General features: G+C 45.7%; 2 protein-coding genes across 2 annotated transcripts; one reads left to right on the forward strand and one right to left on the reverse strand.

Annotated features, from left to right (window-relative positions):
• The first annotated feature begins 7,838 nt into the window (after positions 1 to 7,838).
• On the forward strand, positions 7,839 to 17,907 carry LOC308396843 (CST complex subunit CTC1-like). The gene is made up of 25 exons (XM_080882457.1): positions 7,839 to 8,039; positions 8,272 to 8,356; positions 8,736 to 8,835; positions 8,911 to 9,133; positions 10,082 to 10,311; positions 10,392 to 10,521; positions 10,597 to 10,893; positions 10,974 to 11,096; positions 11,183 to 11,412; positions 11,533 to 11,677; positions 11,751 to 11,953; positions 12,026 to 12,195; positions 12,282 to 12,396; positions 12,542 to 12,947; positions 13,097 to 13,186; positions 13,511 to 13,648; positions 14,671 to 14,717; positions 14,856 to 14,941; positions 15,113 to 15,248; positions 15,524 to 15,592; positions 15,666 to 15,828; positions 16,031 to 16,086; positions 16,193 to 16,349; positions 17,048 to 17,168; positions 17,229 to 17,907. The coding sequence occupies exons 1-25, from the start codon at positions 7,854 to 7,856 to the stop codon at positions 17,318 to 17,320; spliced, it is 3,798 nt and encodes a 1,265-aa protein (XP_080738583.1). The 5' UTR covers positions 7,839 to 7,853; the 3' UTR covers positions 17,321 to 17,907.
• Positions 17,908 to 21,833: 3,926 nt separating this feature from the next.
• Positions 21,834 to 26,048, reverse strand: LOC308396329 (E3 ubiquitin-protein ligase TRIM21-like). The gene is made up of 2 exons (XM_080881539.1): positions 25,765 to 26,048; positions 21,834 to 24,193 (listed from the first exon to the last, which is right to left on the reverse strand). Exon 2 carries the CDS (start codon positions 24,182 to 24,184, stop codon positions 22,514 to 22,516), a length of 1,671 nt encoding a protein of 556 aa, XP_080737665.1. The 5' UTR covers positions 24,185 to 24,193; positions 25,765 to 26,048; the 3' UTR covers positions 21,834 to 22,513.
• Between the last annotated feature and the right edge of the window lie 405 nt (positions 26,049 to 26,453).

Below are 26,453 nucleotides of genomic sequence, written 5' to 3' on the forward strand. Positions count from 1 at the left end.
TACCAGATTGTGAACATAGTCGGACAATGCAGTATCTACATCACCTTCTAATAGCGGTGCCCCTCTGGAAGCTGACCATGGTGTTGGAAATAGTCTTATTTCAAATGGAGATAATTTGGTTACTTGCAGATGGAGTCATTCTAATCTCACAGAGGACTTGAGGAAGTAATTTGACCCAGGTCATTAAAGTTTTAGCACACTTTTGAATTACTTCTGATGTGAATGAAGGTCCTCTATCACTGTTAATTTGGTGAGGTATTCCGAATCTGGGTATTATTTCATTGCTCAACTTTTGACAGACTACTTCTGCAGTTTCTTTTGAGGTTGGATAAGCTTCTACTCATTTACTAAATTGATCCTGGTAATAGTGGATCAATTTAGTAAGTACTTGATGCTTCCTTGTACTGGCATGTGTGTAAAATCAATTTGTAATGTATGAAATGGAAAATCTGGTTGTGGTAAATGCTGATGTTTTGCTTTTAGTTTTCCTACATTAGTTCGTGCACATGTTAAACAAGTTGCTAATATGCTTTTTACTGCATGCAATGTTTTTTCAATTACAAATCTTGATTTTATTGCCCCTATTACCCCTCTTTGTCCGACATGACTCACACAGTGAAAATGTCGGGCAAGGACTGGCATCAGGGAATATGGGAGGGCAATCAAACCCTTAAGATTTTGTATAAGCCATCTCTGTCATCTAAGGTACAGTCATTATTCTATGCAGAGGCTTGCTCTTGTATGAATTTTAAATCAACATTTGTGTCTAAATAGTCTGGGAGTGTAACAAGTGGCAGCTGTAGGGGCACAGATAATACTTCCCGTGGAGGTGGGAGCTGCGACGCAGCTGCAGCCTTGGCTGTCACGTCTGCTAGGGCATTACCTGTTGCTTCGTCTGTGTCAGCTGTACTGTGTCCTTTCGTTTTCATAACTGCAACGGCCGATGGCAGCTGTATAGCCTGCAAAAGTCTTTGCACAAGATCAGAATTAGCAATCGGTTTTCCATCAGCAGATCTAAATCCTCTTTGTCTCCACAATGTGCCAAAGTCATGTACAACGCCAAACGCATAGCGGCTGTCTGTGTAAATCGTCACACGCTTATCCAAATGTAGCTCACAGGCGCGTATTAAAGCCATGAGCTCTGCTTTTTGTGCTGAGTGAAATGGTAATGAGTGAGCCTCTAGTATGATGTCAGGCAATGTCACCACTGAATAGCCACAAAGAAATGAGTTGTCACTCGGCCTTGAACAGGACCCGTCCACATAAACCGTGGCTGACTCTGAAATAAGTGTTTGCTCTAGATCTGGACGTGGTGCTGTGGATTCCTGTATACGTGTCATGCAGTCATGATCGTCAAGCTCGTCTGAGCCATCCTGTCGGTCAGAAGAACATAGCATAGGATCAATAAATGTGCTGGCGAATTGGGTGTGCTGCTCGCTTTTATAGTGAGATTTGCATATGTTGTGTAGTTATGTTTGCTAGAATGGTCATGACCTGGTGATTGGTGTGTAGAATAGTGTCATGTGAGAGTGTGAGCTTCTCGCAGTCCCTTATCATGATAGAGCAAGCTGCTACTGCCCTCAGGCAGGCCGGCATTCCTGAACAACCACGGACAGCACCTTGAATAGAAGGCTACTGGACGGTAGCCACTGCCATGCTCTTGGGCCAGTACACCTGTGCAGGTTGACAACAGTCACGCAGAATGTGGTCATGAAAAGAACAGTCTGGTATCCATTGTCTGCAATAGTTCACCATGCCTAGGAAGGACAGCATTTCCTTCTGTGTAGTGGGCCGAGGGACGGAGGTCACAGCTTTGACCCTGTCTGCAGTCATGGAACGTTTTCCGTGAGACAATGTGAATCCCAAATATTGAACAGAAGTCTGACAGTACTGCATTTTCTTTGCCGATGCTTTGTGGCCAGTCTGTTGGAGGTGCTGGAGAAGCATGTGTGTAGCAGTTTGACATAGTTCCTCACTCGGAGCACAGAGGAGGAGGTCATCCACATGTGGATCAGGGTACAGCCCTCAGGAGGAGTAAAGCTGTCTAGGGTAGCACGGACCACCATTGAGAAAGCAGCAGAGCTGTCTACCATGCCTTGGGGCAAACGGGTCCAAGTGTACTGCTTATTTCTATGTGTAAATGCAAATAACGGCTGTGTGTCTTCATGCACAGGCACTGAGAAAAACAGGTCCACCACAGTAAAATGTGGATGGAAATGGATGTCAATATGCTGCGAACGTCTGGGACGAAAGGTGACAGAGGCATAATGACTGCATTAATTTGCCTTAAGTCTTGTGTAAAACGCCATACGCCAGGTTTGTTAGGCTTTGGCACAGGATTGACAGGAGTGTTATATGGAGATACTGTGGGCTTTATTACTCCTGTAGTCAATAAATCTCCTATGATGACATCTAGAGCTGAGGTTTTTTCGGCAGAAATGGGATATTGCTTGACATATACTGGCTTGTTGCATTTCATGAGCTGTGCGTGATGAGGTGTAAAGTCAATATAAGGTAGGTTAGATCTATGTGTCGACATGGTTTAGTTATGTCATAACCTATGTGACAAAATCACTGTTTGACCTTCACTTGTGTGAGCAGTTATCATGTTGTTGAACAGTGTGAGAGAAACAAAAGTGTGGCTTGTTGTATTTGTACACATTTTTTTGGCACAGTGTGTGACGTGGAATACCAGAAAAAGGATGTTGAGTTCATTCTCTGCTGAGGCGTCCAGCTGACACAGAGGCTGTTCCTTCTCCATGATGTGCATAGGGCAGAGAAAACATAAGCTGTTATCAGTATCAGCAAACATTTCACACTTTGTGTTAAATGAAATACACAAATTCATTTTTGCTCTGGGTGTCTGGGGCTGCTGGAAAACTGAGCTAAATTTGCACCTCTAGCTTGTCTACCTTGTGGATTGTAAGGCTGCTTAGATGTGGAGCCATTATTGTGTGCTCCTTGTGGTTGCCAGTTACCTTGACTGGAAGAGCTCCGCTGACGCCTAGTGGCAGGAACTTGTACTGCATTCTGTGGTCGAGGCGCGCGTGCTTTATTGGCAAATCGACACTCACGAGACCAATGTCCTACCTTTCCACAGCAAAAACACACATCCCTACTCTTATCTTTCCGTCCTCTGAAACTTCCTTGCTGTACTGGAGCAGATCCTGCATACATCATTTTTTCACTTTCCTCTGAGCCTTCAACATCAAAATTCAACATTATCTTAACACTTTTAGCTTTCGTGGTAGTATCTGCACTGGCCTTCAGTTTTACTGACCTGTTTTCTGGCGATAATCGTTCGGGATAGGGCTCCGGAAAAAAATTAGAATGCATTGAACTTACAGTTCTTAAGTTGTAAACAAAGTCAGTCGCGTAAGTACTTCCGCATGTTCTGGATACGTAATCATGGAAGTCTTCACCGATTCGCGGACACGTCACCGGAAGTGGGAGTGGTACTGAGCCGTTATTTATAACTTTATATTTTATTTTATTATTTTTTTGGTTTTACAGTTAATTTTGATTTTTTATCGGACCTGTCTGTGGTCTTTGAATTATTCTGACCCATGTTCAGTGATTTCCAGAGGGGTTTACACGCTTGAAGGATTTATGTTAGTATTTTGCTGTGGCACAGCTGAGGTTACTTTAAATTTATTGCTAGCAATTTTTGTTTGGGTGAGCAATTTCTCACTTAACGAGCAACTTCTCGCAATACAACAGGCAACTTCCTGTGTCTTTCTGCTTTTAATTTACTTTATTCGGGGACTAAGGAAGTCGTTAGTGTATCTCTCTGGATCACTAAGTGAAACTTCGTCAGCATATCCCGTTTCTGCTTTTAATTTTTTTAATTAAATTTTTATTTTTATTTTTTATTTATTTATTTTTTTTATTTTTTATTGGGGACCAAGGAAGTGTCATCAGTGTATCCCGTTTGGGCCACTAAAGAAAACTTCGTCGGCATATCCCATTTTTTTATGGATCACTGAGAAAGGCATAACACAATCTTATAAAATAAAAGACGAGTGCCTACCTTCGTCAGGATCCCACTTCTGACACCAAATTGAAGGGAAAATCTCCGTCCCGGGTTTCCTCCGTGGATCGGGTTTCCTCCGAGGCATGAGCACCGATAAGCAGAGTTTTGTCCTTTCCTTATAAGATTCCTAATTATTCAAAGTAACGCTCAAGTATGCCGTTCAGCGGGTTAGTTACAGCGCCGGGAGCAGTTAGGAGAACAAAGTGATACAGAGACTGTTTCAGGTTGCTCTCCCACAATCAACTCAAAGGTTTATTCAGTAGTTACAGCTTATATAGAGGAAAAAAAAGGTTCGTGTGTCAGCAGGTTCTCAGTTCAAACCGGTACAGACCAAATAAGGAAACGTCTTCCTGCCTTCTGAGCAAAGAAGTATCCTTTGTGTAGTTTATCAGTTCAGCTACAATTTATGATCATCCCAGCAAAATACACTCCTAGACATAGAATACAGAGTTCTTTCATTAGTGAATTCTGAAACAAACCACCTGGCTTTTAACGAGCCTTTTTCTAAGAGATAAAGAAGGGAGGATGGGAGTAAGGAAGTGGTCTCGTCTCTGTGGTATTTTCGACCTTGGGGTACCAGCCTGTGATTCTTACACATCAATTCTTGGGTCACAGAGAAAGAGAAAAACAACTAGTAAATGGGCCTTATTGAGTAACAGTTCTCCTGTATAATATCTTACAAAACAATATCCTGTAAATGCTACCATGGTATCAAAATATCACAACAGTGAATATTAATCATGAGGGTAAACGGCCCTGTACACCACGCAGCGAGGTCAGCATATCCACGATATCCTCAGCTCCATGAGTTAACACAAAGTTTCTCAGCTGACTATCTAACTGCCAACTATTCCAGAGACGTGAAAATATCCAGCATAAAGAAAAGTGTAAGAGACCCAGCAGCAGATTAGAATAATAGTTATACATTTAATAAATCACCAAATGAATCCAAGAAACGAGCAAACCTGTTCCGACAATTTGAGTTTGTATTCCTTCAGCTGCAGACTCGCTGCTGTTTAAATGTTTGAAAAGGAAGATTAGATATAAAAAACGTCAAACACAGACTCAGTCTGCCTTCACATTTGATATGAGGCCAGCACGTATAGTGGCTGTGTCCTGTTTTAAGATCATACATGTAAAATTGTTGTCTGACCTCCGTCGATCCAGCCGCTCAGAGTCCGTGGTTACCATGGTTACTGCATAAGCAGCTATAATGTTAACAGCTGGCACTGAGGAAACCTACCGGCAGCATGGGTGTTTATATTTTTCATTGCAAAAGAACCGTCTGAATGGTTAACTGAAGTTAACTTGGATAAATTATAGTTAAGGAGTATCACAGATAACGCCCACGTGAGCTGTGCGACTGTTCACCACTACACTGAAATCAGCAGGCTATTACTGAAATACACGTGCTATATCATAAACTATGATATAAACAGGGAGGTCCTATTAACATGTTTAGTTTTAAAGGACACCTTCCTGCCTTTAGTCTCATTCATGAGCAGTATTAGTTTTCTTCTAACATCCAGAAGTCTGCACGATGTGTTTCATAGTTTGTAACAAGCCTTTGACAGGTAAACATAACATGACCGAAAAAGCCAAAAAAAAAAAAAGAGAGAGAGAGTGTTGACATAAGAGAAAATGCTCTCAATTATGGAGACAGGCAAATGGTTCATTTATGTTTGACGTGTGTTTATTCCTCCCTAAATATCGTCGGTGAAGTTTGCCATGCACGTCAGATTTTCCTGCGCATTTTTATACCTCTGCCAACAGAGAGAGAAAAAAAATCACATTCTAACAGACAGCTGGTGCTTAGAATACAGTTGAATAACTATTAAAAAACAGATGATATTTAGATGATAGTTCAGTCTAACACATGTGCCACTGAACCATTAAACGTCTGTGAAACTATGCAGTTATGAAACGTAACTTTAACCTCAGCCAAACCGATTTGCTCAGTTGTAAATAAAACAGCGAAGTAAACGTGACCCGACAGACAGAACCTGAGTGAATGAAGTCCAGCGTTTAACCACTGAGAGCTAAAACTCAGCTGAGGTTTCAAAGCTGTGCGCCGGTGATTGGACATCAGCCGCTGATGAAGTGCTCTGTAAGGAAGCTCCAGCAGCTCTGCGCTCGGGGAAAACACTATATTTGTCACGGCGAGTGAGAAGAGCCGTGTAGAAAAGGAAAAGGAGGATCCACACGCAGGCAGTCGTGAAGGTGTAAAAGGTGATTTATTGAACACAAAAGGAGAGGCAAACGGCAACACGGAGAACTAAACTATACTGGGAAACAACTAAAACTACAGAGCACAAACCTGAATGAGAATGAGCAGAGGAGAATGATGATGGACAGCAGGGAGAACACACGGGTGAGACATGGTAGATACACAGATGAGGCAGGGATGAATACACAGACGGACCAGCAACAACAATGACGGAAGACATGACTTAAATACACAGAGAACCACAGGGGAATTACACACAGGTGGTGGACACAGCTGGGAATAATCAACAAGACGAGACAGAGGTAAAACTGAACACACTCACATGAGACCCAGACCTTCACAATAAAACAGGAAATGAGAACACCACACCAAGACGCAGACCTGACACTGAGAGACAGACAGGAAATGACATATGAAACTAAACCCACATCGTAAACCCAGATGAACAGAAACATGGAACTCTAATAATAGAAATCATAATCATCACCATAACACGACAAGAGAACAAGAACACAATCCCTGATGCAAACTTAAATCAAAACACAATAAACTCAAAATACCGGGTCCAACGGACCCAGAACCGTGACAATATTTACTTATCTTGTGCAGAAAAATGCGCTGACATTGCGTTATATCGAGCACCGGCTGCCCAGTTAAACTGTGACTATCACCAGGTAACTAGGCGTGTTTCTTGAATTAGCAGCAGGTGTTAAACAGCTGACAGATGAGGAGGAGGATGCATGCAGGTAAACTGAGGGTCTGTTGAGCTGATCGCTGGTTTCGTGAGAAAAATGTCAGCTCGTTCTTTATGTTACAGAAGCACAGAGACACAAGACCAGGCGGAAAGAGACGATTGTTCGGTGAAAATGAGAATCTGCGAATGCAACATGTGGAACACGGAGAGTGGAATATGTAAACAAACCGGTTAACGTAACCCCCTCGGTGCACTCTGCATGCTAACTGTTAGCAGAGCTAGTGAAATCTCTGAAAACATCTGAGCACTTTTGCAAACATGTTCTATGTTGACAACCTGACCAGACGTACGTCATTCGCGGCTAAAACACTGTTAAAAGTGTAGCTGGTGACAGAAAAACGGGGTATTTTAAAACTACACCGCCACCATTGCTGCCTGTGATTTGATCTGCATTCTGGGATACCTGGTGAGCTGCAAAAGGTGCTGTCAGTCACATGACCCTGAGCCTCAGCAGGAAGTCTGTCCCCTTCATAATAAAAGCATGTTCTTCACCTGCACTAATCAGGCTGAGAACACGCTGGGCTGGAGTCACGTGATCGACTTGTAGTTCAAACACAGCTGTTTCCTTTCCTGAGTTCTTATCACATCTCCTAAACACATTTCCTCCACCTCACAACGTTTCTAACAAGGAAAAGTGCTTAGGAAAGGAGGTAGGAGACCACTGAGTGTATGTGAACGTGAAGGGCTTTTATTGTGAAATGCAGTTTAAAGTTGTTCCGCACATGCGCGGTAGAGATCCTGCGTGAGCAGAGACTAGTCAGTTTAATAAGTTTGATGCTTTGTTTAAAATACAGAACAAAAGTAAACAAAGTAGGACGGTAGGGCATCATGGCGGCTTTATGAACGGTAAGAGGCGGGAACACGGGGACGACGGTCAGAGGGAGGACATCAACAGGAGGAGGACCGGAAGCTGTTTGAAAGCCGTGAGCGGGAGTTTGTCAGCAGGGGGAGAAACCGGCACCCGGAGCGAAGACATGGACCCCCTGCAGGAGCTCCTGGACCGGGTCAAGCCCAGCACCGAGGCGGTGAGTCCCAGTCTGACCCTGTTTGCCCGAACTGAGCGATAAATAACAGTCTACGTACACGCACAGCCCTGCGTACGTAGACTGTCTGCGTCATGACGTAGGCAGAGCAGCAGCCGATCGCTGTTTCGAGCTAATTCTATAGCAGAAATCCACACAGAAAAGAGAATATAAGGATGTGAGCCTGTTTTACATTTATTATTGTGACCTCCGACCTGCTGCTTTGTTTCTTTAGGAGTCCCTGTGGTTAAAGAACATCTTCACCTCCATCTCTGAACACCTGAGTCCTGTGGTGTGTAGCTCCGCCCCCTCGCAGACAGGTGAGTTCCTGTTTGTTTGAAACAGCTGGCTGATAAATCAGCTGTACTTTAAATCCTTAATGACGATGTTCACTTATGAAACCAAATACTATTTAAACCATTATTTAAACAGTGAAAGCAGGGCTCACCTGCCCTCACAGGTGTCATCAGAGCAGTCCAGTGTGTAGATGTGAGTGTGGTTCAAGGGTCAGAGCCATGAAGGTGACCGACTGTCAGTGAGGAACAGGGAGGACTAAGAGTCTGAGGATGAAGAGTAGCTGCTTCCTCAGGTGGTCCCACCTGTTGACACACCAGCTCTGGTGTCCACTTCAGGTGTTCTCAGTGGGCGGGGCTTCAGTTGTTTATGTTTGTGTTTACCCTTTAAACTTTGTTTTCCCAGGTAACCACGGTGACCTCAGCCTCTTCGATCTGAGCATGTGTGCGGTGCAGGCGATCCAGCAGCAGATGTGTGTGGCCCACAGCTTACCTGTCAGCTACAGGTAACGCCCGCTGACATCATCGCTGTCGCAGGTCACGTGACCTGGCCTTACCGCTGTCCTCCCGTCTGTCCGCAGGCTGCTTTCCGTCTCCGAGCTCGTCTCCCAGCAGCACCTGGCCTGCGTCAGCAACCTGTCCTGGAGCACCAATCAGCAGAGAGTCTGGGCCAGGGAGGCGGAGCTCGCCGTGCTGGGTCAGAGGGCGCTGTCGAGGGTCAACCTGCTGCTGATTGGCTGTCTGAGAGAAGGCCCTGACGGAGAGTACAGGCTGACGGACGCCAGCGGCAGCGTCATGTGTGAGGTGAGTCAGAGGGGGAGGAGCCTAACCTTAACCCATCGTCCATCAGCTGGTTAGTTCTCAGGAGCTTCTTCACAGCAGCGTCACTAAACCGGATCTGGTCAGAACTGATGGTAACGAGGTCACAACAAACTGCAGGTGTTCATGTGCAACGTGAATGAAATCGAATTCCTCTTTAATTCAGCTCATTCTCTGTGCAGGGACACAAGTGCTGATAGAGTCTGGTCATCACACGCTTCTCTGCTGATGTTTACATCAGCATGAAACAAGCAAACAAGCTCAACAGCTGACTTTCATTTCTGTAACTCAGAAACATCAGGACTTGTTAAATGTGAGCTGTGTTTATATGGATTCACTTAGCTGATCGATAAGTAAGGATGTAAAGACAGAGTCTGTCAGCAAGTGAGTAACTGTGCTGGCACAGACGTGATGACAGCAGAGCTTTATAAAGATGTGGAGCCTCCTCCTCACATAAAGTATACAGATAGCATCACCTGCAGTAACCTGACAGATTACAGTCAGACAGCTGCAGCAGGCTCAGTGTGGTCCTAGCATCACCGCACGGATTAATGACTCACAGTACTTGAAATGTGCAATTCCCTTGTGTTCTTATTGCTATTTATTCTATTCTTCCCTTTTCTATACTCTGTATTTGTATATGTGTATATTTCTGCTCACCTTCTGTAACTTCTGTCGGTGCTGGGCTGTTGGAAACCGAATTTCCTGGAGGAACGCAGCCGAGGGATCAATAAAGTTTCATCTGATCTAATCTGATCTGATCTAATCTAATCTAATCTGATCTGATCTAATCTGATCTACTGCAGCTATAAAACAAACGGCATCACTGCAGATCAGAGCTGATGAAGCTGTCATCATCAGTACAGGCTTCCAGCATCCACCCAGGACACACTCCGCCACTCTCTCACCCGCGTCTCTCTCTCCCTCATCCAGTGCCTGTCTCTCTCGCCCCCGTGGCTCGATCGTCCCGTTTTCCTCCCTCACTGGAACTACATCCCCCACAATGCATCAGGCCAGGAAGAGGCCGCAGGCTTCTTGGAGCTGATTGGCTCCCCTGTCCTGTTGTGTCCTGGTGCTGAGCAGGGATTGGCTGCTGCTCCTGGAAGGGTGGAGCTAAGCGGAGCGGTGGGAGTCGGAGAGGCCGGCAGGCTGCTGAGGCACAGGTGGGTCACATGACCTCTGAACTGCAGTGGAGTTTCTGAGCAGTGTGTGTGACAGATGTGTGTGTGTGTGTGTGCTCCAGGGTCAAAGGTCAGCGGCTGAGCGTGTTCGGAGAGGTGGGCTCAGTCTGCCCTCTGCTGGCCGTGGCAGGAACGACCTTCTTTTGCTTCACGCTGACGGATGAGTCGCGCTCGCTGCCCGTGCTCGTACAGGTACCAGCTCTCTGAGGATGATGATGGTGAGGAGGGACGATGAAGCTCAGTGTGTGTGTGTGTGTGTGTGTGCAGGACAGCAGCCGGCTCAGCTGGATCCAGCGTGTGTGTGTCGGGCAGAGCGTGTGTGTGACAGCTCTACGTGTGTGTGCGCTACGAGGCTGGAGAGGAAACAACATCCTGTGTGTGACGAAGCGCTCCGAGCTGCACGCCGACTACACGCACACACAGGAACACACACAGGAACACACACACTCTGAGTCCCTGCTGTCACAGCCTGCTGAGGACGACTGTGAGGAGGCGGAGCATGAGGAGGTGGAGCTGGACCAATCAGCTGTGAGGATAAAGCAATCCAAAGTCATCAGCTACCAGGTGAGAGTGCTGTGAGCTCTGATTGGCTACCACAGGTTTGTACCTGTGTGCTGATTACTCAGCCTCCTCTGCTGTGATAGGGCACGGTGACTGAGGTTGTGAGTGAGGGGGCGGGGCTCTACGTGCTGGATGGGAAGGTGGGTCTGTGCGTGGCCTATCAGCCGGCGGCGAAGAGGAAGCTGAGGGCGGGAGACAGAGTGGAGGTGAGTCACATGATGTGACATCATCATGCCCGTTTGTGTTCGTGGCAGCCACGACTAATAAAGTTTGATGGTTCCTCCTCCTGCAGTTGCATCACGCCCACTTCCTGTACCGGCCCTGCCCAGACTTCCCTCCCAGCATGCTTTGCACCTGCCTGCGCTCCAGCCTGAGGGTGACGGCCTTCAGCAGGGCGGGAGGCTCGCCACCCGACAACCGCTGCCTGGGAGATGGGGCGTTACCACGGTTACTGCTGCAGAGAAACACAGATGTATCCGATTACCTGTGGACGTGTCACCTAAGCTCACAGCTGGCACACAGGTGAGGCTCCACCCACCACCACCTGTCCACAGTCAGAGACAGCAGAGCCTAACCTTTGTCCTCCTGTCCTCCGCTGGCTCTGGCTTGTTTCCTGGTCCTGGTTCTGGTCTTGGTCCTCAGTCTGGTCCAAGGTGTGTGGAGGCAGCAGTGTGTGTGCTTGCTGTCCTGGAGGCTGATGGAGACTCTGAGCAGAGCTGGAGGACGAGGACGCAGAGACATCTACGCTGAGATGCTGGACGAGCCTCACACCTGTCCTGTGACGCAGGTAGGTCCCACTCTCACCTGTCTTCCTTACAGGTGAGTGTGGAGCATGCTCAGTGTGCTCTGTGTCCCTGCAGTACAGCGTGTCCTCGGCAGTCCGGCAGTACCTCGGTGTGTCGGAGCTCCTGGAGTCCCTGCAGACTGGCTGCTGGTCTTCGGCCCCTCTGAGCTCTCTGCTGCCCCCTGATGGCTCCAACCTGACCTCCGCCCAGATCAACGGGTTCCTGTCCTGGTCTTGCAGGACTCTGTCCTCCGAGCCTCGGGGTGGAGACGCTGTCAGGTAAGGTGACAGCAGCTCCCACATGAAGTCGTGTGATTACGTACCAATGGTTTTTGCCGGTTTGTGTGTCAGGCAGCGCCCCCTGCTGCTGGTCGGCGTGCTGGAGCTGCCGTCACAGACGTCTGAGTTCAAACACTCGATGCAGCTCAGAGACGCCGCGGGAGCTGCAGCCTGCGTGCTGACGGAGAGCAGCGAGGAGGAGGAGGGAGCGCAGAGGGCGGTCTTTAAGAGCGCCTGGATCGGTACAATGCACGCACACAGACACACACACAGGGACACACAGCTTTATTCTTTAATGTGTGTGTGTGTGTGTGTGTGTGTGCTGCAGGTTGTCTGGTGGGTGTGGTGCAGTTCACCATGGTGACAGAGAGATTCCTCCAATCAGATTTCCCCTCCTACCAACACCTGGACCAGGACAGGTTCATCACACACAAACACTGCAGGTACACACACACACAACCTGCAGCATGCTGACTGCTCATTGGTCCACTCTCTGTGATGTAGGAGGGTGTCAGATTGGTTCAGGGTGTGAGCTTCCTTCCTGGTTGTAAACATTATGAGTTAAATAAAGCTGGGTTCAATTCACAGGGTTTACCTGCAGTTCTCTCTGGACCACCTGCACATCCTGAGTCCATCTGTTGCCATGGAGACACACCTGAGACACAAGGGGGAGGAGCCAGGAGGGGATGTCACTGCCAGGAAGCAGACAGTAGAAGAAGAAGAAGAGACTGCTGGGAGTAAGAAGAGGAGAAGAGAAGAAGAAGAAGCCAACTCCGGCAACCCCTGGCCCTGTGTCTCCATGGTGATCAGGGTGGAGCAGAAGGAGGGTGTGTCCTGGAGGAATACAGGGGCGGAGGCAGAGGATCAGGAGGCAGGGCTGAGACTGTGCTTCTCAGTGAAAGCTGCTGTGATTGGTCCAGTGGTCAGCTGGAGGCGGGACCCAAAGAATGAGCCAATGACAGAGAAAGAAAGTGAACAAAAGCAGGAGAGACAGGTGAGAGACGCACCTGTGTGTGTTTACCTGAGCTCACCTGGATACACAATTACGTGTGTGTGTGTGTGTGTGTGTGTGTGTGTGTGTGTGTGTGTGTGTGTGTGTGTGTGTGTGTGTGTGTGCGTGCGTGCGTGCGTGCGTGCGTGCAGGTGGTGCTGGTGTTCTCAGGTGTGTGTACGCGGTGGTTTCCTGTCCTCCAGCCTGGATGTTTCTACAGACTCATCGCCGCTAACACTCAGGTATCAACCCAGCTTTGATGATGTCACTAAGGGGCGTGGTCAGAGGTTGGCCTCATCGGTCTCTGCTCTCTGATATTAGTACACATGAACACGTTTTTCAGCTTTAACTGTAGTTGTTCACACACTGAGGTTAATTATGGAGTTCCACAGGGTTCAGTGCTTGGACCAGTTCTGTTTACATTATACATGCTTCCCTTAGGCAGCATCATCAAAACACAGCTTACATTTTTACTGCTATGCAGATGACTCCCACCATTCCTGTTTGTGGGGAGTTGATCTGACCTGAATCCTTGCAGCTGATTGGCCCATGTGTCTGTCAATCAGGATCCCAGTGTTCTGATTGGCTGTGGAGTTTCTGAGCGCAGTGGGGTGGATCTCCACGCTGAGTCAACCCTACAAGTCAGACGTGGTTGGAGATTCCACACTCTGACACGCCCACTGCTGCTGCCCACCTGCAGACAGGTAACACTCGGTTTGCTCCCCGTCTTCCTCCAGGACCCTTAAACTTTTTTTTTAGAGATTGACAGACCATATGACTTTCACGCACTGCATTGTGGGTACAAGTGGCAACAAATCAAAACACTGCATTAAGCGCTAGCATTTCCGGCACTTTGGGGTCCTTCGGGACTAAGTAAAGAATACAAATACAGGCCATTTACCGTTTATTTAGCTGTTGTTAAATATTTTATCTCCTGTACAGGCCAACACAATCTGTTTGTTGTTTCAGGTTGTAGTGTTACACAACATTTTCAGATCTAATATAAATAAAATGAGTGTTTCGTAATTCATTCAATTCATTGTCTTTATTTATAACTGGCATCATTGTTTCATTCTATTATAGAATCTTACAAGAAAGAGGCAACATTGTAAAAATCCATCAGCTTTATTAGCTGCTTCCTGAAAAACAAATCAACAATGCAAAGAAAAAAAACTTTGCTAACAACAAACTGGAAAACAGTTATTCATCACTTGCTTGCTTCAATACAACCCTTGGACACATATATGCAGACGTTTCGTGGCTGTTTCGATCTCGCTCTCTCTCTTAACCAATCAGATCTGGCTGTGGTAGCAGCTTTAAACTCGGTATGACCCAGGCTGATAGAGGGGCCAGTCTGGATCACATTCCTGCATTTTGTTTCTGGTTTTCCTACAAAACACAACAAACATTAGCCCGCAAAGCCACAGTGAACAAAGCAGCATAGCAACGAATTCAATTCAAATCAATATAAGACTTATTTGTAACCTACATCATCAATCATGTTGTGATAAATTACGTAATAACTACAACAGAAGACTTAATAATACAACACAGTTAATAATACAGCAGCTTCTTGCCATTTTTGTGTTTCTTTTTATTACTGTGTGACTGTTTTCGTGTGAAAGCCTGCGTGCGCTAGCACCGCTTGACACTCGTTCCCACAATCCTTTGCGGTTTTACCCCTGAATGACGTCACATTTTCCATCTCTATTCTCTGTGTTTTCAGGCCGTCCCACCCACAGTCTTGTCCGTCTCAGAGGTCTTAGACTGCAGGTAAACTGCTCGTCCCTCACTGAGTCGCCCCCTGTGGCCATCCGAGGAACTGCAGCTGCAGCCTGCTTTAAACTCTTACTGGTGTGTGTGTGTGTGTGTGTGTGTGTGTGTGTGTTTGTGTGTGTGTGTGTGTCTCAGCTCAGAGCTGGTGTGTTTTCAGGGTGTGGTGTCTGAAAGGATCAGTGTGAACAACAGGACCGCCCACTCTGGACACACACACTCAGGTACAAACACACAGGTGGTTTGTGTATCAGGCTTTTCTGCTGTGAAGTTGTAACATGGGGGTCTATGGGGGCGACTCACTGCTGCCTCTGCTGGACACTAGAGGAACTGCAGGCATCAGTGCTTCAGGTCTGAGTCTCAGGTCTGACTGTTAGCTGAATGTGTGTGTGCAGGTGTGCGTCTCACTCTTTGTGACCAAGCTGGGAGGAGTCTGCAGGTGTACCTGGACTTAAGCCACACCCCCTACCCACCTGGCCTGTTGCCGGGTAACACTCTGCTGTTGTCTGGTTTCCAGAGGAGGCTGTCCAGGTGAGACACACATAGACAGGCTTATAAAAGTTTGGACTCTTTATTTGGACTCATTTCCAACAATGTCAGCCCCAATAAAGTTCTGGATCATCTTGCATCAATAGGCTGCTGGTTTTCTTTACTGGTTTCAGGTGTTACCAGCAAAATAGTTGTTTGATCATCTGGAATGTAGCCAGATTTATTTATTTAGACAGAGATCTTGACCCCCCAATGTTCAATACAAAGTCACGCCCATGGTTACGTACCTGTGCGGTTTACCTGTGTGTGTGTTTCAGGACAGGAAGTGTGTACTGCACGTACTTACCTGTCAGCTCCATAACTGTGGTCTCCCTGGGAGACACCAGGTAAGTTTACAGGTAAAGTCTGGTTCACGTGTTTGTCGTGCTGTTGTTTATTTGTTTGTTTGGTTTCTATCAGCTCGGCCCAGCCTCCTCCTCCTGCTCCCATCATGCACCTGGGTGAGTGGGCTCTGAGCAGCAAGCAGAGGTGCGCTGTGGGACAGGTCAAAGGTCACGTGGTGTGTTTCCTGTTCCTGCAACTGCAGTGGAGCTGCTCGCTGTGTGGCAGCGTGTACACACAGGTACTGCATAAAATACACACAGTGTGTACAGGATGTGTTTAGTGTCAGTTTCTCGGGTGCAGTGAAAGTACTCAGAGTGCTTCATGTGTTGTTAGCGTGTTGGTGGCGTGTTAGTGTTGGTGCAGTAAGTAAAGTGTCGTTTTGGAGGAAACTGCTCACGATTTCAGGTGTGTGTGTTTACCTGTTGCTCTCTCTCTCTCAGGGCTGCAGCAGCTCTCAGTGTCACTCGACCTCGTCAGTGTTTCAGTCCAAAGCAAAGTAAGAGCAGCTTCCTGTTGAGCTCACCTGCTGATACGTGTTAATCACCTGGATGAGTCAGGTGACAGTCACATGATCAAACCATGTGGCTCTGCTCTTCCATCAGGCTGGTGATCGATGACGGGACAGGTGAGGCTCACGTCTGCTTCTCAGCTGCTCTGGTTCGTGCTCTGCTGGGATTGGCTGATGCTCAGTGGGAGGGGCTTCAGAGAGCACTCAGGGTCAGAGGTCACATCAGAGTCTTCCCTCGTGGGCAGAGCCAGGTCAGTAGCACCTGTCAGGTGTATATGTTTACCTGTCACAGGTGAGTCACGTGCTCATCGTCGTCTTTAAACTTTATTTTGTCTTTAAAATTTAAGATGAGGCTTTAACTGTGAAAGGGCACATCCTGTTTGCATCCTGGTAACAGCTCCGTCTGCTCACACCTTACTGCTGAACTGGTTTGGGGGCGTGGCCACTTCCACCTTTAAAAGTCTGTAGGTGTGACGGACCCACGCTGGGCTCACGTGAACAGGAGGGAGGGGCCTTACAGCCGTGTGTTTCAGCGAGACTCAGGTCGTGCCCCTGACTCCACCCACTCGACCTGATGAAGCAGCAGGTGGTGTAGTTCTGAGGGTAATCAGGGCTGACTGTGAATGCCACACCTCCCACATGGAGGGTGGAGACCACAGGGGAGGGGCAGGACAGCGAGAGGCATTTAGGACTCGGGTCACACCAGGAGAACCCACAGGGCCCCTCCACCCACAGGTGGAGCTGTGTTAAAAGACTGAAACGTCCTGTGGTCAGAGGAGGTGAAACGAGAAGAAGATGCAGCTACAACCCAAAGAACAGCGTCCACACAGTGAAGCACGGTGGGGACGCTGTGGGGGGGCCACCACAGAGAGAAACAGGCGTCCTGCAGGACGTTTCCACAGGGCCGAGCCGTGAGTCTGCAGAGACATAACCTCTGTGTCTGTCTCAGGTGTGTGACGGGGACGCTGACGACTTCCTCCTCCACTTCCTGTTGTGTCTGTGCAGCAGCGATGTCATGATTCGGCCGCTCAGCCTCACCTGCAGGAAACGCACCAACCAGAGACCAGAAGGTAACCCCACCCTCACCACCCTGACTGCAACCTTCAGAGTCGTGTGTGTGTGTGTTTCAGAGGTGAGGAGGTTCACTCGAGGAGACAGAGAGTTCCTGACCAGACTGGATCCTCCCCTTCAGCTCACCTGTCTGCACCTCCACCCTGACTGAGCTCCACCTGCTTCGTTCTGACTTCATCTGTTCTACGTGTTCGTACAAATAAAACTTTATTGTTCCTCCTCCTGTCACACGGTATCTCACCTTCACTGACCCTGACGCTGGTGATCAGGGTCAGAGGTCACACGAAGCTCTCTGGGTTTAACAGGTCATGTGACCCTTCTACAGGAAGTGATCCCTGTGAGTGGCGCCCACATCGGAGACGTTCTCAGATGGTGATTCATGAAACCTAATTGGTAAAACTAAACACTGAACGTGTTTCGGTTTGTTTACAGAGGTCAGACGGTGAAAGCTTCAGCCTGACCAGGAAAGAATCAGTCCTCTTTAAATCACACTTACTTTAAATGAATTCCTCCTCACCTTCATGTGTTTTGTATTATTGCATCTTATACTGAAAGAGTTCATCCATCGACACATTTGAATCCTGCAACATTTCACCGTGTCAGTTTGTCATGAATTGGACTATTTTAGGATTTCAGTTCATCTTTCCAATAAAGCTGGCAGCTCTGAAACAGCTGTTCTCTCTGAGGCTGTTTTGCATGTAAATAAAAGTGAAATAATTAAATGTTCTGTGAACAGACCGTCCAGTGGAGCTCCTCAGGGCTCTGTGCTTTCACCACTTTGTTTTCTATGCTAATGAGTGTCAGAGCACGTCAGCATCAGTCCTTCAACATGGTCACAGCCTCTGATGAAGGTGTTCAAATGTGGCTTTTAATCCAGGTTTACACTTAAACAGTCTCCATGAAACGGGCCTCTGCCCTCATTCATCCTGGAGATCACTCGTCTAAACCAACCAACATAAAGAATGTGATGTTTTCAAAGCGAACACGTACACACAGTTGTTATGGATACGATTAAATGTAGGAGCGATGATTTGTGAAATCCTACATGTGTGTTCTAACATGCTTTAATGATGGCACGAGCTGACAATGAATAACATAAAGTTAATAGTTAATCTGCAACAAAACTTTTTCACCGCTTCAGTTTTTGGTCTTTTCCACATACGGTTGTTGTTGTCATGGAAACAGAAACCAATCGGGCCTTGGATGGACGTCGGGAGTTCTTAACAGCAGCTCGTTGTTCATTCTGATGTTGTTTTTTAATTATATTTTATATTTAATATCATATATTGGCCTTTTTCAGCTTTATCTGAAGGGCCACAGGTCAGACTCCAGCTGGGCTTGCCGCTCTCAGCCTCACTCTGAGGAAGCCCACAGTCTGTCACAGTGGAAACTACACCGGGGGACCCCATCCTTGGGGTGGACCCATTTTTGTTGTAGCGTGTTTTGGGGTTTAAAAGCCACAGAGACGCGGTGCTTAGAAAAAATGCATTTCAGCTGTGCTGATGCTCCTGACACGTTGGAACGTTGGGTTGTGTTGCGTGGTTGAGAGGAGGCGGCAAAACACCTAGCAGGCTAGTCGGAAGAACACACACCCACGCTGGTATCGGTAATCCACGGTGGTTCTTTAATACGCCTTCTTCAACAACCATATAAAAGCCCGGCTGAATGGCTGCGGCTCAACAACATAACGCCCAGCGTTCATACAACCCAAGCGTTGCAAACAAAACAAGAAGAAAACGTAAATCCGTCCCTCGTTAAGCAGAAGCGTGCAGGCACGTGTCCTCATAATCCCAGAGAGAGAGAGCAGCGGCACAAACTGACAGAGGTGGGACCAAGTCATTGTTTTGCAAGTCTCAAGTAAGTCTCAAGTCTTTATCCTCAAGTCTCAAGTCAAGTCTCAAGTAATGTCAGGCAAGTCAGAGTCGAGTCTCAAGTCACTGGTGTAAAAGTCCGAGTCAAGTCACAAGTCTGAAACTTTGAATTTCAAGTCCTTTCGAGTCTTTAAAAAAAAAAAAAAAAAAAAAGCATGTTGCAGTTATGCTAAATGTAAATGTTAGACCATGTAATTTTAAAATCTGTGTTTTTCTCAACACATGACAAAATAGTGAACTTAGAAAATATACACAAATTGTGAAATTGCACCTCTTTAAAATGCAGCTCAATTAAACCTAGCTCCAAGAATAATTTTCACCGACAGTTCTGAGATAAGCTGCATGTTATTCTTGGATGCGCTTGTAGGACCAGCTTTAAAATCGCATGACAAAAATATACACATTAAAAAAAACTGTATCACCAACGTAGCCTGGACAACATTTGCTAGTTAGATGAAGTCAGCTATCTCATCTTAGCATATTTATATGCATATTTATAATCATACGGTTCTTGGAGTGAGTGCACACACTCATGAAGTTTAGTAACTTCAGGTCACTGCAACAAGCCCAGGTACAGTTTACCGACGGATGGGTGCAGGACCTTGAACTGCACCGTGTAGAACGAAAGACCATCGTACATATCATAAGTTTACCAGTCTCACAAATCGTCGTCATAAATACACATTCCTTAACCGTTTATTAATAGGACCTTTGAGCTCAACGGTAATTAATTAGTAGTGGAAATAATTTCTGGTAGCATCACAGAAATGTAGCAGTGACAACAGTATTGTATGCTGTAATCGTACTGGACAATTAGTGATACAAAAAACCTGTTTTATCCTGTGAATAAAAGTATATGTTTTTGTCAATGTACCATAATAACAGAAGCGAAACGCAATATTGTGTCAGGACAATTCACTATTTATGCACAATAAATAAAGGAGCATAGCGCGACAATTTCTGTTCAGCGCCAGACTTGCTTGTAACCTATATCACCAATTATGTTATGAAAATGACGTATTAACTACTAAAAAACACTGACCTTCGTGTAAATGCTTGGAGCAGACTAACCTGTGAGCTGGAGTGTTCTGGGATGTTATATTTGATCTTTGAATGGCTGCAATCCAGGCCATCCGTCGCGTCTTTGTTACTTTGGAAACATGGCTTGAACAATTTCTCTTCAACGACGTAATCCGATAACAACCGATCTCTTTACCCGTCGGCTTCCCGTGGCTGTCATGCGACCGGCTATTGCAGTTAATAATACAACAGCTTCTTGACATTTTTGTGTTTCTTTTTATCGCTGTGTAACTGATTTTAATTGAAAGCCTGCGTGCGCTAGTACCGCTTGCCACGAGTTCCCAGAATCCTTTGCGGTTCTACCCGTGAATGACGTCACATTTTCAATCTCTATATAATATGCATGTTAAATTTTATATTTGGGGTAAAATATCAAGTCTTTTCAAGTAAACCGGTTCAAGTCCAATTCAAGTCCCAAGTCATTGGTGTAAAAGTCCAAGTCAAGTCACAAGTCTTAGAACATTTTTTCAAGTCAAGTCTAAAGTCATAAAATTAATGACTCGAGTCTGACTCGAGTCCAAGTCATGTGACTCGAGTCCACACCTCTGCAAACTGATGACACCATCAACCCTCGACTTGGGTGTGTTAAAGGGACACCACACCATAGTGGCTGTCACAACGTATAAGACTGGGGAAACCTGCATTCAGCTGGACCTGAAAAACACTATGTCCAGATAAACACAATCAACTTTTGGAGAAAAATAAAAGATTCTTCATCAGACTAACAACTAAAAACATGACACTTACCTTAACAGTATGGGCTACATCAAATATATTCAAGACCGACAACAACACTTCTCACTGCTGCTAATTTTAACAAAACTAAACAAAAAGTAGAAAAAGGCAATTCACCAAGTCTTGAAAAGTAAAACTGAAAAATAGAAACACAGAATAAAGTAAAATATCCATCCAGATCTTTACCACCAACAACATAAAATCTATCTTGATTAAATGGCCTAATTCTCCAATAAATGAGCAATAATAAAGTAAGAAAAAATAAGACATTCAATTTATGAATGCTCAAATGAACAGAGCGACATTAAACGCACCTCATTGCCTGCCGTAGCGTTCTTCGCAGCTGCACTTCACCTCAAAGGTCGGTTAATACATCGGATTGAACTTAACCAAAGTCCAATTAAAGGAAAATAAATGTTTCTAACAAATACAGTGAAGAAGATTAAAATAATTCACTGTCAGTTACTGTCGCTGTGAGTTTGACGAGGTCAGCTGCTTCATTTGGTTCTGCCTAAAGTTCTCTCAGTGATCCAGTGTTTATATGATAAGATACGTGTTTAATGCAGAGAGTTGGAATTACAAGTTGGTAAGAAGCTTTTTAACAAAGGTTTGATTTAAGCTTTAAGTTCAAAGGTGAAAGAAATTTCACCTTTGATGAAGGAAGATCAAGGCTAACAAGGACATAGGTCAAAGGTCAAAATAAGGTAAGGTGAGAAAATATAATAGATATATATAATCAATCAATAAGGTGAAAATATCAGATAAAAGGGTTTTTTGGTTATAAGGAATAAAGAGGTCAAAGGTCAAAACAAGAGACACTGGTAGAGACCTCAAATCATTGTTACTGAAGAAGGAGGAGTTCTTTAACAGTACGACATTGATAGAGTTTGTTTGTGTGTTTGAGAGTTCAGACTGAAAGGGAGCGCACAATCGTGTGTGTGTCTGCAGCTGTTGTGTTGTTGCTGCATCGTTGCCTCAGGGGGAAAGTTGTGTGTGTGTTATGCAGACTAGCAGAGACTGCAGCTGTCAGCAGCCACACACACTTTCTATTCTTCAAATCAAATCACAGTGAAACATGTTCACTGACAGCTCAGCTTCAGCATCGTCTTCATGCTGTGACTGCAGCCGTTCAACTCTGTTTGTCTTTAACCCAAATCATCACAACATGCAAATATAATCATCAAAATGATGTGACTGGAAGGATGCAGCAGTCTGTGCTCCACCTTTCTCCTCCACACCTGCAGGTGGAGAACATGGATGCATGAATCTCTACAGAGTTCTTTGAATATTATCCGTCTCATCAGTTTTCAGTGAACAAAACTCCTCACAGAGCCAAAATAAGCAGTTTGTATCCAACATAACTCAGCTGGACTCTGATGCTCCGTATAACAGCCACACATGAGTCTGGATTCACTCAAAGCATTGAACAAACTTTATTGGAAATGAAGCTTTTGGACATTTGTTCTCTGATATTTGCTCTTCAGCTCGAGTCTCCATCAGTGGGAACATTTCCTGATTCAACTTTTCTTCTGTTCAAATCAAACTCCATGAGAATCAAAGTGTGAATCAGAGTCCTGATGATCAGATTCTATAGAAACATGGAGACTGTAGAGGATTTACACTCAATGTGTTCATTTGTTCCCTTCAAGAAAAATCAATCATTCATCCAATAAAATCAGTTGTTGATCAGTTTGATTGACAGGACAGATGATCAGAGGTGCAGAGTTTTTACCTCCATAATTCAGACTGGGACTGAAGAATGGGTGGAGTTTGTGAGTGAAGGAGCAGCCAGTAAAGGAGTAGATCAGAGCTGCAGCACCTACATCATAAAAGGAGACCAGACCCTCCTCATAATCCACAAACACCCCCACCTTCTCAGGACCAGGATGAAGACAGAGGGGGACTGAAGGACCAGCAAGAGCTTTGTACTCATTTCCATTTCTCAGCCACACAGTCCAGAAACCATCCTGAGGACTCGCTGTGATTTCTCCCTTCCTGTTGATCGACTCTGTGGCCACTCCTAAATCCCACTCAGTCTTTCCTTTAACCTGAACCTCAAAGTAAAATCTGCCTGAAGAGAAACTCTGCTCTCCTAAAACACAAACACACACAGAAAATCTCTCTGGGTTGTCTGGAAGTTTCTTCCTCACATCACCACAGTACACTTGTTTTCCATCATCAGACAGGATGAGTTTAGGATGAGCTGTATCAGGATCCAGAGTCACATCCACCTCATGCTGCTGCACCCTCTGCAGCTCAGCCTCAAACAGCTTCTTCTTCATGGGTTTCCAGACTGTCTCCTCCAGCTGAGCCACAGCTCTCCCCACAGTCCCCTCATATGATGGTGGATGAACTCTGACCTCTGTCCAGTCCTTGCTGGGTGGAGCAGCTTTCAGGGAGGAGAAGCTTTGGAGGAGGTGGAGGTGGTCTTCAGAGCGTGAGAGCTGCTCCACCTCAGAGCTTCTCTCCATCAGCTCAGAGATTTCCTGTTCCAGATCTTTGATGAGACCTTCAGCCTGTTTCTCTGTAGCTTCCTGTTTGTCTTCGATCTCCTTCATGAGCTCCTTCAGGCGTCTCTCAACAGACTCCATCAGAGCCGTGAGGACCTGAACACCTTCTGCTTTCTGTCTGTCTGCAGCATCTTTACTCATCTTCACCGACTCTGTGATCTCCTGAATCTTCAGTCGTCTCTTCTGGATCATCTGCTGAATCTCAGCCTCTGTCTTCTCCAGCTCTGCCTTCTTTCCTTCATATTCTTCTCTCAGAGGAACAAACTCGTGGTTCTTGTGGTCTAAAACAGAGCAGAGCATGCAGACACATGTCTGGTCGGTCTTACAGAACAGCTCCAGGAGTTTATCGTGCTTCGTGCACATCCTGCCTTCCAGGTTCTCCACAGCATCAACCAGCTGATGTCTTTTCAGACCTTTCAGTGTCAGATGAGGCTCCAGGTGAGTCTGACAGTAGGAGGTCTGACACACCAGGCAGGACTTCAGGGCCTTCAGTCTGGTTCCAGTGCAGACGTCACAGGGAACTTCTCCTGGTTTGGCAGCTTGTTGCTCTGAGCTGCTGCTGCTGGCTTTCTGCTGAGCTTCACGTCTGAACTGAGCAACCATCTCAGAGATGAAGGTGTTGACCCTCAGCTGAGGTCGAGTGTAGAAAGTCTCTTTACACATGGGACACTGACAGCTCTGATTCATGTCCCAGTGCTGACTGATGCAGGTTTTGCAGAAGTTGTGTCCACATGGTGTAGAGACTGGATCAGTGAACACATCCAGACAGATGGAGCACAGAAACTGATCTTCAGATCGCAGATTGCTGGCAGCAGACATGTCTGCACTCTGAGGGAGAAAGAAGAGAAACATTTGATTCAAAATTCACTTTAAATTTCATTTTTACAAAGAGAGAAACAAGCGTCAGTAGTCTGAGGAGCTTGGAGAGAAAAGCGTCTGGACTTCTTTGAGTTTCTTGAAGACGTTTCATCAGAGAAGCTTCTTCAGTTCTCAGAGTAACTGGTGGAGACCCAGCAACACACTCAGACACAAACTGGTTCATCCAAACACAAACCTAACATCGTAGTGTCTGCTGTACAGTGCAGCGTCCAGATGGACAGGATCAACGTTTGGGGATGAAGATAAATACAGTCGTTACAAAGATGTGAAATTGTTTCTCTGTTTTACAGAAGGTCCAAGATTCATCCAGATCATTTGTATACTTGAATAAATCAGTTTGTTGGATATTTTCCATCAATCACTGTGAAGTAAACTTCGACCTTGTTGGTGACTGAATACTTCTTATTGTACGTCCAGATCAACGAGCCATTAATATTAAACAGTGACTGTTCCAGTAGAGCTGACAGTGAGGAGGACGATGAATCACAAACCTCAGAAATGTGTTATTAACTGTTGATCCAGTATTTTAATGGCATTGATGAGAACATGTTTATTCAGAGGTGTCTGTATATTTGGTCCATTTGTGCCTCAGTAAAAACTGTCCTGTTTTCTCTCACAGATACTGGAACATCCTCACAAACTCAGGATGTGGAAGAAGATGAACTTTTCCAGTCACTCGCTGGGATACATCATTCATGTTATTCTGGATCCTCAGAAAACATTGATTTATTTTTGTGTTTCACATATTTGTTTGTCCAAATCAAAGATTGATGTTAGTAGAGAAGAAGCCACCATGATAAAGCCTGTGTGTGAAAACGAGATCAGTGGATTTGATCAAAATCCCATTTAAGGAGGAATTCTGTCCTCCAGTTTGTTTAAATAAGCTTTGGGATTAAACAGCATCATCTATGTTTGTGTCTGATGACATGTTTGATCCAGGTCAGCTTGAATATCACAGCTGATGTGTGGAACTCTGACATGTTTAAAGCCTGATTATCAGGATGATTCAAACACATCTGTCTAAATAATGAGATTCATGTTTCCACACAAAGTTATAAAGTGCAGCATCGACTGTTTTCTGAATGATTGAGGATCATCTGTGACTCTTACAGGATACACTAAGTCAGATAATCTTTGTAAAATGTGTGAATGACTTTTTGAAGTACTGACCAAAATCTGCTGGTTTACAGTGTCAAAGGCTTTATATCAATAAACTAATAAATAGGTGTTTTCACGTCTGTAATCCTTATGATCAATCAGATCCAGAATCAATCTAAGAGGAACAGGAAGTGATGAATAACCAGGAAGTGTGGAGTCAGTCTGAAGTCCAGAGCACAGCCTGAGTCCACAGTCCTGAGCAGAGCCACAGTGAGACTGAAGCAGCAGCTCGATGCTCCTACAGTGGATCTGTGGTTACATGAGCAGATTTCTATGGATCCAGTGTGACTGTGATGAGTCCTGATGAAGTGAACAGAGTGAAGATTTGTGTAGAAGCAGGAAGTGTGATCAGCTGCACTCACCACTGTTGCTGAGAGGAACCTGATGGACTCCAGTGAATCTTCTTTTAGAGACAAACAGGACTCGACTGCAGCTCTGCTGCTGCTCTCTCACACTTTCACTTCTGCAAAATGACGTTGAGCTTCTTGTTTTTCAGCTGTTGCTCCGCCTCTTCCTGCCTCTCCCTTTACAGGAATCAGCCGGTCTGTACTCAGTGACTGTGTGCAGCGGGTGGGAGGAGTGAGGAGTGGTGTGTGGGTTCACACAGTAATGACGGCCTCAGGTGATCAGGAGAAACTCACCTGGATTTCCTTTTTCGCCTCGTGCACGAGAACATCACCAAATAAACTCGAGACAGTTTTTAATATTTCACTGTTCAAGAGCAAAAAGACTGACGGACTGTGTTTAAGGCCACCTCACAAATGTCACACATGAAATATTCAGTGTTTATTTGCTGGTTTGTTGGCAGCAGCTCCTTAAAGTCTGTCACACATCTGTTTGACCGTCTCCAGTTAATCTGAGACACCAGTTAATCTGCAACAGCAGCATCAGGCGGCTCAGCTGATCTCTGGTGTGTAGCTGCTGTGCTGCGCTCCCATTCCTCAGTGAAAGTAACAGCAGAACAAAAACTCTCTCGATCCACATGTTTGAAAAGAAAGCTTTTAAACAGATGGACACACTCAGTAAAGGACAAAGAAATAAGTAAGAAAAA

This window comes from Rhamphochromis sp. 'chilingali', assembly GCF_963969265.1.
Source record: "Rhamphochromis sp. 'chilingali' genome assembly, chromosome: 1".
NCBI classification, from domain to species: Eukaryota; Metazoa; Chordata; class Actinopteri; order Cichliformes; family Cichlidae; genus Rhamphochromis; species Rhamphochromis sp. 'chilingali'.